General features: G+C 41.2%; 2 protein-coding genes across 2 annotated transcripts; both read right to left on the bottom strand.

Annotated features, from left to right (window-relative positions):
- Positions 1 to 3205: 3205 nt before the first annotated feature.
- Positions 3206 to 4757, bottom strand: LOC134819445 (uncharacterized). The gene is made up of 2 exons (XM_063829396.1): positions 4257 to 4757; positions 3206 to 4018 (listed from the first exon to the last, which is right to left on the bottom strand). Exons 1-2 carry the CDS (start codon positions 4736 to 4738, stop codon positions 3970 to 3972), a joined length of 531 nt encoding a protein of 176 aa, XP_063685466.1. The 5' UTR covers positions 4739 to 4757; the 3' UTR covers positions 3206 to 3969.
- Positions 4758 to 7616: 2859 nt separating this feature from the next.
- Positions 7617 to 10544, bottom strand: LOC134820197 (uncharacterized). The gene has a single exon (XM_063830421.1). The coding sequence runs from the start codon at positions 10542 to 10544 to the stop codon at positions 7617 to 7619; it is 2928 nt and encodes a 975-aa protein (XP_063686491.1).
- Between the last annotated feature and the right edge of the window lie 1185 nt (positions 10545 to 11729).

Genomic DNA, 11729 nt, shown 5'->3' on the forward strand with positions numbered 1-11729 from the left:
TTAATAGGTTTAGCGTATCACACGCTGGCCAGACAAGAAGACTTACAAAGTTTACAACATCATTAATACTAACAGGTATAATAGTCAGTTATACTTTTAATTATACCAGTAGACACAATAATACCGAATACAGGTAATTATTGATAATACCTTACAAGACATATTTATGTGGATCATAATTCTGGGGATCGGAATCCCCAAATTTCGTACCATATAAATATGTCTCGTAAGGTACTTATTTTTGCTATATATTCGATATTTTAACGATAATATATATTACATTTTCAGTGATAAGTTTGATAATGCTAGTAGTTTACTTGGTGATAATGTCCAGCATATTAGCGAACAGTAACCCAAACGACTCGTTTTTAAAATCTTTCTATTTCTACACAATCACAATGACCACAGTGGGATTGGGAGATATCGCTGTCATAGGTTGGTCTTTTTATTTGTAGTGTTGTCATGGTAACAGTAGTGTTATCATGGTAAAATTAGTTTTATCATGGTAACAGTAGTGTTGTCATGTTAAAAGTAGTGTTGTCATGGTAACATCAGTGTTGTCATGGTAACAGCAGTGTTGTCATGGTAACAATAGTGTTGTCATGGTAACATCAGTGTTGTCATGGTAACAGCAGTGTTGTCATGGTAACAGCAGTGTTGTCATGGTAACAGTTGTGTTGTCATGGTAACAGTAGTTTTTTCATGGTAACAGTAATGTTGTCATGGTAACATCAGTGTTGACATGGTAACAGCAGTGTTGTCATGGTAAAAATATTGTTGTCATGGTAACAGTAGTGTTGTCATGGTAACAGCAGTGTTGTCATGGTAACAGTAGTGTTATCATGGTAACAGTAGTGTTGTCATGGTAACAGTAGTGTTGTCATGGTAACAGTGATGTTGTCATGGTAACATCAGTGTTGACATGGTAACAGCAGTGTTGTCATGGTAAAAATATTGTTGTCATGGTAACAGTAGTGTTGTCATGGTAACAGCAGTGTTGTCATGGTAACAGTAGTGTTGTCATGGTAACAGTAGTGTTGTCATGGTAACAGTAGTGTTGTCATGGTAACAGTGATGTTGTCATGGTAACAGCAGTGTTGTCATGTTAACAGTAGTGTTGTCATGGTAACAGTAGTGTTGTCATGGTAACAGTAGTGTTGTCATGGTAACAGTAGTGCTGTCATGGTAACAGTTGTGTTGTCATGGTAACAGTAGTGCTGTCATGGTAACAGTAGTGTTGTCATGGTAACAGTAGTGTTGTCATGGTAACAGTAGTGTTGTCATGGTAACAGTTGTGTTGTGTACGATAATGCCATCCCCTTGTAATGAAATTCCTAAGTGTAAGAGGGAAAACATGTTAAATACGTTTTCTTAAAACCCATTTTCAATAAGTATTTTAACGTATGTTTATGTTGTCACTGTGACAATGGTAGCAATAATTAGTACATATAATTAGTAGCAATAATTAGTACATATAATTAGTAGCAATAATTACAGATCATCTGTGGTACGGTGTTACTGTTAAAGTGCTGGGTGTATTCTGCATTGGGTTAGCATTGGTAACGACTGTGTTTGGTGCATTAAGGGGGTTGGCGGCAGCCAATAGAAAACGAGTAGTTAAGGTTAGTGTGGTCATGATTATCCAATTTTCCATGCCATTGTAATACCTTCTAGTCTTTCCTATTTAGGTATGTGCTTGATATTGCAATAATTTACAGGCCACAAAGAAGCTAGCTGAAAAAGTGGACTTTAAAAGAAAGCTAAGACAGCAAGATTCATCGCATAGACTTCTTGCAAGACTTTGATTTTTTAGAACAATAAAATAATTTTATTAAAATCGTGTCGTGTAGAAACTGTAATAAATTCATTGTTTAAGATTGCACAATTTTATCCTCAGTAATAATTCGAAATTGCTTGATTTCTTTGACTCTTCTGACTTCTCTGACATTTGTTTTCAATAGCCGTCATTCCTTTTCGACTGTACACAATTTAATTTGTGAAGGAGTTCGCCTCTATCATGATAAAGTGACTGAGTGCTGCCCCCTTAATTTTACTGTTAGTGGGGTATAACAAACTCGAAGTTGAAAAGGTTGCAACTGCAATCTGGTCTATTATATCGAAGAATCTTTTAGTAAATTAATGATCTTATCAGCTGGCTACTACTCATTGATGAAAAATTTAACTCGCAAAATAAAAGTGTATTTTAGTTTCGTTGAAACTTGAAAATTTTTAAATATTTTTTAAAGTTAAGAAAGAAAAATATAACAAAAAATTCTTGCTACTTAAAAAGCTACCGTAAACAAAGTTTAATAAATGATGATGAACAAGATCTTCCACCACAAACCGAATATCTAAAGACGCGGTACTATCTTTTTTCTTTAAAAAACTTACAAGAGATTAAATTTATACAATTTATTCAATTCGTGTTAAATGTTTTTATAATGTTTTTTTAAATGTTCGTTTCTTTTTCAAAATGCATCATTCAACTCCAAAAACTGCCACAGTGAGTGGGGACTGCAAAACCCAAAAAAAACATTCCATAAGATAATTTGAGAAGGTAGGTTACTTTCTTTTTGCTTTATGCGCTTTCCGTCAAGGCTAAATCCACGAGCAATTTCCTGTAATTAAACGTTATGTTATGTTTAAACTTTAAAAATCGAAAATGGTTGAAATAGCAAAAATGGTAAAATAGCAAATATGGTGAGATAGCACAAATTATGAAATAGTAAAAATGGTGATGACATAGGTATTAGGTGCACAATAATTTTAAATACTTGAAAGTTGGACAGCTGGCTGGTTCCTTGAAGCAAATGTAATCGACCACAGCGCTCCAAACAGTATTCATGCCATCACACCCAGCCTGTCCTGCTGAACATTCAAACGTCTTAAACAAGCTGTCAATATTGATTACAGCTGCTCCAGCTGCCGGAAACTTCTTAGCAATTTCTTGCAAATCGGCTCCATAATCACCTGCATCTGCAACTGCAGCAAACATTAGCACCAAGATCACAATCATATCGGGCTACTTCGCTAAGAGATTGTTTGTTAGCGAATAAATAAGAAACATTTTGATTAAAGCAGCTCATCACATATGTGTTTACATGGCACACAGGCATGGTATGCCTCATGGAATCTCAAGTTGCTTTATGAAACAAAGGTTGACATAATAGTATTTTAGCGAGGAGAGCAGTAAATTATCACACATGACAACAAAGATGTCTTTTGAAAATCGTTACAATAATTCCAACATTAATAAAGCAATTATTCGTGCAACCAGTTTTATAGCACTTCAACTACATGTTCGTATTAGTGATGATTCTGATGCAATGTTTTTAGTCATTCCGTTTGTTACGACAAGGAAAATGCTTTTTATCAGGAAAAGGGAATGGCCGAAGTTTCAATGTTACAAAGCGGAATAACTATAAATTTTGCAACAGAATCATTACAATTGTGCGACTAATAAAAATGTTTTGATTACACGTTTGTATTAGTATTGTAAGTTAAAAAGGTTAGAGCACTGAGAGAAAAATACCAATTCTTGGTTGCCCAGAAAAAAGTTCTTTTTAGAGTCATTCCTATTCGTTATGCGAAAACGGTTATATCGTACAACCATAAGCTTACAAAGGGGTAGAACGAAGTATAACATGGTCAAAGCTAGGGAGTTCAAAAAACTAAAATAGGTTTGTTAAAAGTTAAGAGGAAAAAAAGAAAATGTTTGCTTCATGAAACAACTTGAACTACCGTAAACAAAGGTTTAATATGACAAGTTTTTCTACCTCAAATTAAGTACGATATATTTTTTCTGAAAATGGAGAAAATACATGCTTCTTGCTTGACATAATCTAAGAAGGTAGCTAAGTCTTTTTTACTTCGGGACCCCATGTTATAATGTTCATAACCAACCGAATAAAGATTCGGTAAAATAACAGGCGCCGCCCATCAAAGTCTTTTCTTTCTTTGTCAGCCTCATTAAGGTTCACCACCATGTTCCAAGTTTGCCACGTCACTCATCAGTGCTCTGAAATTAAACGTTTTGCTCACACTACAACTATTTGCCATCATAGGAAATATGTCAAAATCATTTTTGTCATTTTTTTCATCGATATCGAAAATGGCTACAATATTTTTGACTTTTCTTGTTATTTTCATTCTAAAAATCTAAAAGTCCGAATTTGATAAGGAAACGGCAAAAATGGCAATGGCGTACCCGAGAAATATAAAGCACTACAAAATTAATAATAAATAATTTTAAATACTTGAGATCGTCGCATGTGATAGGAATCTTGTTGCACAAGAAGTCCGCAACACCACCATAAATAGCATTAAGCAGCCTATCATGGTCCTCGTCCATGACCATTTGCATAGTCATCGCCGCCAGCTTAGGTTGCATGTCTGCGTTAGACAAGCTAGCATCCCCGAGTAAGCCAAGTGCTACCACGCAATCATCTGAAGTCCTGGCCGAATCACAGTTGGTTATACCCTGCTCGATATGTTCGAGTATTTCAGCAGCGGTCCAAACTGCACAATCTGGATCACCTTCACGAGCGCAATCATAGTCTTTGAGAACACTGTCAATATTGGCTTCAAAGGCGGTCGCTGCCGGGGCTTTTCCTTGTAATACATCTAAATCCTTGTACCCGTGTATCCTTGTATTCTTTTCCATATCCATGTTAGCTTTTCCATGTCCTGCCTGTGCCTGATGAGCTGCAGCAAACATTATCGCCAAAATCACAATCATGTCGGGCAACTTGTTTTTCTTCGCTAAGAGATTTGTCGTTAGGGTAAACTGCAAGTATTGTACCCAGAAAAACAATCCAAAAAACAATACTATTTTCCAACCAGATTTCTCAGTTGTCATGGTAACGGACGGAATGACGACAGATTTCTCAATTATTTAATGACGAATCATCAAAAGGTTAAAGTAAGGAGTAGAATGCTAATAGCATATATAACATGAGATGATATGCAATGTGCAGACCTTATAATCATGGAATGTGGTGCCTAATGGCTAATAATGACTTAATTATTCACGAGAAAGAACTGATTATAAGATTATTGTTTGAAATACTATTGGGTCACCTAATGCGGGTTTTGACTCAGCGGGTAATTCCTCCTACCCTTTTTAACTGCGGCAGTTAAAACCCGGTCGAAGGCCGGGTTACACTAGTATATAATATGCTTGTTCGCAATAAGGACACCGCAGTTATTGTAATGGAAATGAAAATGAAGGCCTATGTACTGAGTATGTAATGAGTATGTAGTGACTAGTGCAGATGGTTTATCAGGATTGGGACCCTTTCATATCACCTTACTTTTACTTTTAGTGTACTTTTAGTAATCCATCCGCTAGAACTAAAAGTGAAACATTTTTAGAAAATGCATTTTCCTGACACCACGATACACAACGTTTTGCGAAAACTGTAAAATATATGCGACTACAACATATTCGGCTGTAATAGAAGGAGAAAGATGAAGTTTCTGAATGATTCCACTAGTCTTAATCTAACTTACCCATTTTGGCCAAAAGTGATTATGTGATATATGCCAACGATCCCTAATGCTTTTCGCAACCAATTGATTATTGCTTAGGTGATATCATAATAAAAGCCTAGGTAGATCAATTGGGTGGTAGAATGTAAATATATGGATCGAAAAGAGCCATCTATGATCTATTTATCTATTTCTACCATCCAATTGATTTTGCAATTGCAACTATGACCAGAATTAAGTTGTACCTGAGTGGGTGACCGACAACTTCGCTCAATTTGACCCAGTTCCCACACAGTTAAAGGGCACCATATCAGCTTAAATCTCAAAACAATATATCCACCCAAATTGACAAAACTCAACAAATACGGTGTCATACGTTGTATGACCCACCTGTATCGTTGAAACGACAGTGGGGGTCACGACGTGATACAACAAATACGGTGTCTCAGCACTAAGAACACAAGTTAACTCATATAGATAGAATTAAAAAAAACTTTATTAAAATAATTTTGGACGCTGATTCCAAATCACTCCCCATATCAATATGACGTAGGGTAAAAATGCTTTCCTGGAGAGTTATGGGCAACAGAACTTTTTGGTCACGTACGTGACAGGCTAGTAAAACATGAATTTGATTATTTAGGACTCGGGTTAGGGTTAGGGTTGCAACCGGTTGTGGTTAGGGTTATTCATAGCTTTGGGTTTATGGTTAAGGTTAGGGTTGGGATTAGGGTTTATTAAAACCGTTTTGTTCGACTGCAAAACCATAAAAACCAATGTCATGTGATAATTTTTGGCCGAGTGAATTAGTAAGACTAAGAGCCGAACCAACGTCAAAAACTTAAAATAAAGATGTTCGTCTGTCGAACTTGGTACAGAGTAGTAGCAGGATATTGATTTACTTGAAGATTACACCCACCGCACCCCATGGTTTACAAACATATTGATATAAGAAGTAGGGACGGTGACAACACTATATCCTGCACAAAAGAGATCATCGACGACTATTGTTATTAAAATATAGCAAAATATCTTATCGAGCTCACGTTATATAAAATCTCTGACAGTTAAACTCAGCATCACTACGAAATGACCATGTTGAGTTCCCCCTCCTCTCATTAGACTGGAACGAGTTGAGACACAGTTAATAAACTGCGGAGTGACTAAAATGCTATACAGCAAAAACAGAAGGCTCCAACCAAACACTCCACCTACTGATCCTAACCACCCTAACAACTCTCAAGCTCTCTCTCTCTCTTCAACCCTCACTCCCTCACTCCTCTTGGTGCACAAAACCATTCTAACCTATGTATGTCCCCCTTACGGGTTCCACAAGCCCAACGGTACATAGTTAGACGAAAAACAGAGAAGCTCCTTGATTGCCAGATCAAGGACTGCATCAGTAGCAGCGAAATACGGATATACCTTCTCCCTTACAGTCAGCGAGCTGACAACTATCTGACTGTGTCTTTTAGGCCTTGCCACACCACCTTCGCTATTGCATCCGCTCGCCCGTATTCACTGACACATGCCACACCTGGGTTTAGTATGAAGATGTACGCATATTCACCCAAGATGCGGAGATGCCTCAGTTTAGCGAGTTGAGATACAACAGCAAACTCACAGGAGCATGGATCAGAATCATCAGTTACCAACCTGACACCGTTTCGGGGCTTTAATCGCAATACGGTTTCCTGTCAGGCGCCCCAGCAGTCCACCCTTGAACCACCATCTGATCCGAGAGTCACTTGAGGAGACCCGTTAGAGCTCGCAATTGGCGACGAGATAACGTTTATGGTACCTCTAGATGTTATAGTGAACTCTCAAGCTCCAACCTTCCTGAACTCCCACTCCCTCTTTCTCGATAACAAGTAAATCCATCTGGAACAGTGGGCTGCCTCTTTCCCACTGTCCTGTACCAGCTTCTTCAGCTCTCTTCCCCTAAAACCAATCCTCCTCGCAGCTCTCTCCAAACTCTGCGCAACCACTCCCCTAGCTCCAACTTCGACTGCGGCATTATAACAGCACCAACCTTTCGCCTGAATCTCAGCCTGCAGACCACTGTATCGGTCGAGTTTGTACTCGTGCGATTCAGCGATCCGCTCTTCAGATGGTACTGTTAGCTCTCACCAAATAACTGCCTTTGCTGACCTTGAGAATATCACAAGGTCCGGCCTCAGCCGTGTTTCCACAATCTCACTGGGAAACTTAAGCTGCCCCTCAAGGTCTGACAGCACTATCCAATCCCGATACCCACTCAGGATCCCGAAACCACGACTCTCCTTCCGGTCGTCTTTACCTGCTTTTCTCCTCCCAGCAGGAACAAAATCAATGAACTGTCTTCCATCGCCGGCCTTGTTCTTATAAGTGTTCACTCGGCGATCACAATGAAAGACAACCTGTTCAGATATCTGCTTCAGAACCTTGTCGTGCCGCCATCGATACCTTCCTTGACTAAGGGCCACCTTACAGTACCCAGCCAAAATGTGCTGAATGGTGCCCATCCTCTCCTCACATAACTTGCACTTCCCATCCTCATCTTCACTCCACTTGGAAACCATAGAGGGGGTTAAGAGGGTGCCGTACACAGCACTTAGCATGAACCCAATAAGTGAGTCACCATACTTAAAAAGTGTATGCCAGCTCAAATCCGTCTTCATTACGAGCTCTCTCCACTCACCCCACCTGCTCTGCATCTCCAGAGAACCTACTTGCACCTCCCTCTCTCTTTCAATGTTCTCCTTCACTCTCAGCATAACCTCCCTCTCTCTTTCCCGCTCATCCATCCTCTCCCAAGGTTTTTTCCAGTCACCAAAACCGATGCCAACTCTTTTTTGAGGTTGCACCATCCCTCGCACCGATTCACAGACCAAATCTCTTCTGGCCTCTTCCAGTTCTGTCTCAGGCCTCCAAACTCTACCAGAACAAACTTGGGGCTGGACTGCTTTAATCAGGTCATCCTTAGATGTCTGATAAGATTGCAACAGTCGACACTTCTCTATCTTCCATGTATCTGTCAGGCTGCTCACCGGTAAGGCCACACTGGATGATTGACTGAACAGACAAAGACCACTCAGAGTGTGCCCCACCCCTAACCACTTTCTGAGGAAACTATTGGTATTCTGTTCCCATCTGGTAACTGTTGTGATCGGAATATCATAGATGGCAAGAGGCCACTTCAGTTTTGGAAGGACCATGTACTGATATCCCCAGCGCTTCTGGAGTCCAGTAAGGGAACTTTCATCGAGTCTCCGAAGAAAAGTGTTAAGGTCGACCTTGGTTGAGTCGATGACTGATTTGTCATTTCCTTCCACTCTTATCCATCTCCCAAGGAATTTTATCGGCTTCTCTGACACATTCGGAATCACCTCACCACCCAACTGCAAACACACCTCTTCTCTCTCCACCTCCTCCTCTCCTACCACTACCTCCTCAACCCACCTCACAGCCACTCCCTTCTTCAACACCAGTGCTCTGGACTTGGAGGACTTTAACTTAAATCTGGACCAGTCCACGTACTTCTGAAACACATTGAGTAACGTTTGCATATCTTCTGCACGTGCGGTGGTCAGACAGCTATCGTCCATAAACAGCTTCAGAGTTGGTATTGGTGTGTCATCCTTGATGTACTCAATGCTTCTCGGAACCTTAGATTTTAGGTGTTCATGCCCAAGGTTCATGCACAAGACAAACAAGATGACTGATATCACACACCCCATGAAGATTCCTATCTCAAACTGCTGCCAGTCTGATGTCACCGTTCTTGAGGAGAACCTTCCGAATACCCCGGAGAAGTACCGTAGGATAATGTTGATAACCTTCTCAGGGACATTGTAGAAACGGAGGGCCCTGGCAATCAGAACATGGGGTACCGCTCCGTAAGCGTTAGCCAGGTCAAGCCATACTACACTCAGATCCTTCTTCTTGACCTTTGCCTCCTTCAGTACCTCCCACATGGCACCAAAATGCTCCGTGCACCCACGGACGCCTGGCACACCACCCTTCTGTATAGAGAGGTCTACATATCCATTCGAGACAACAAAGCTGGTCAACCTCTTCGCCAGGATCGCCAAATAGATCTTCCCTTGAATGTTACCCAGGGAAATAGGCCGTCCTGAACTTGGTGAAAAGTCGCCATCCGCCTTTGGGATGTAGACACCCTCGAAATACCTACAATTGTCAGGATATTCTTCTAACTTATATCCAGTTCTTAACAGGTCCCAGAGATTCTTGGCAATACCAGGACATCTCTTGTACACTGTGTACGGGATCCCGTTGTTACCCGGGGCACTCTTGCTCCTTGCCTTCTTTACAACCTCCTCAAACTCCTTCTTGGATACCGTTGTGAGGTCAAAGGCAACAGAGGGTTCAGGAGCACACTCAGGCAGACCCTCAAGTATACCAAGGGGCTGCTGCCGGGCTGGATCTCCGTACGTTCTGGCCAAGTGATCATCTAGCTCCTCCTTTGAACACTTAAGCTCCCCCACTGGACTTGGATTTAGCACTCCCTTGACTGTCTTGAAAGGGTCGCGTCCAAAATCCCCTCTAACTCTCCTTATCTCTCTCTGCTTCTGTCTCCTTTTCTCAGCCCTCCTCAACTTCATCAAACGACCAGCCAACACTCTCAATAATGCCTCATAACCATCCTTCTCTATCTCACTCCTTGCCTTCCTTTTCTTCCTCCTCAACTGCTTCCTCTTTTCAATCAGGCTGTCAATCTCCTCCTTTCGCCTGTTCTTAAAGCTCATGGACTTCTTTCCACTACCAGCACCTACTTCAACAATACCAAACAACTTGGCACCCTCGTCGTACACTACATCACAATGACTCACCATCTTCTCTTGAAATGGTTTCCGCTTGAGAACCACTGCAAACTTTTCTACCACACACTCATCAAACTTACTCCATCGACCATCATTGGACGCCGGCCACTTCACCTTGTCTCTTTTGCTAGCAGGTGGTTCGACTGAAATTCTCTTGTCAAGGAGAGCCCGGATATCTCTAGCACTGTGGTTGTTTTCCTGGCTAGATACCTCCGTCGAAGTTACAGGCATACTGCCAGCCGACGACTCCCCTTCCCAAATGCACTTCATTCGACCCCGATGGATATTCCTGCCTTTGACTGTGTCAAACCGACGTCCACATACACAGATACAACTCTGTCCCTCTCCTGCTTCAACCGTCGAGGACTCTCGACTACCTAGGTTTGTCCTTTTCCGGAGTACAGGTAAGTGGAGGGATGCCTACAAAGCCTTTATTGTTAACCCGGGCAACTCGTCTCTAAATAAAGACTCCCGGGGCCTTAGAGAAGCAGGAGGCGTGGTACCGATGTAGGCTGAGGTAGCCACTTTTATGACCCCGTCTGACTTCTCTATTGCAGATCCGCTGCAGGCTCCGACCACTACCCAACCTAAAGACCAAAACCAGGCATACTATCTGTCTTATCATATGGGTCTTACCCCATGGTAGCTGGACTATCCCAGCAGTATTCAACAAAGCAGAGTTGAGACACAGTTAATAAACTGCGGAGTGACTAAAATGCTATACAGCAAAAACAGAAGGCTCCAACCAAACACTCCACCTACTGATCCTAACCACCCTAACAACTCTGTGTCAGCTATGTTGGAATGCAGTATTGTAACAATAGTTAATAGCTAATACAATATAAGTTGCCCCCTTCCTGGGGCAGGAAGACTGGGGCAGGAATTTGAGCCAAATTGACGATCAACAATCCATTGTTACAACAATGACATTGCATTTCAACATAGCTGACATTGCTGAACCAACGTCAATAATCTTAAAAGTGACCGGTGACGGTAAGTGACCCGATGAGCCCCACTTCTTGTCAAATTATTTTTTGGATTACGACCGAATCATGAAGTAAAAAGTATAAGCTGCAGTTTAACGGCAAAATAAAGCTAATTTTATGCTTGCCAGCATTGTGATAAATTTTTCGGTTTCTTCTTTGTTGGTCAACTACTATCTCGAAGGCAAGTGTATAAGCAAAATGTAATAGGATGACGTGACCCCCCCCCCCCCCCCCCCCCCCCGTAACTCGTACTCTGTTTTAAATATCTGGTACATTGTTCGCTCGGTATGTTGTTCAATATAATACATTACGGGGTCATGAAGTAATCACTGTGGATTAGTCAGCCCACCACATACTGCCAGGTCCGAGGGCGTACTCCCAAATGTGAACCACACAGATGACAGAAGGGGATGTTAAACAGGCAGATAAA

The sequence above is a fragment of the Bolinopsis microptera genome, chromosome 8 (assembly GCF_026151205.1).
Source record: "Bolinopsis microptera isolate Bmic1 chromosome 8, MBARI_Bmic_1.0, whole genome shotgun sequence".
In the NCBI taxonomy this organism is placed as follows: Eukaryota; Metazoa; Ctenophora; class Tentaculata; order Lobata; family Bolinopsidae; genus Bolinopsis; species Bolinopsis microptera.

Bases quoted from the DNA above. Each gene is read 5' to 3' on its own strand.
- LOC134819445 (XM_063829396.1), bottom strand. From the start codon at position 4,738: ATGATTGTGATTTTGGCGATAATGTTTGCTGCAGCTCATCAGGCACAG. The intron at 4,019-4,256 runs GTATTTAAAATT...GTTTAATTTCAG, and splicing joins ATCACATGCGACGATCTCAA to AGCACTGATGAGTGACGTGG.
- LOC134820197 (XM_063830421.1), bottom strand. From the start codon at position 10,544: ATGCCTGTAACTTCGACGGAGGTATCTAGCCAGGAAAACAACCACAGT.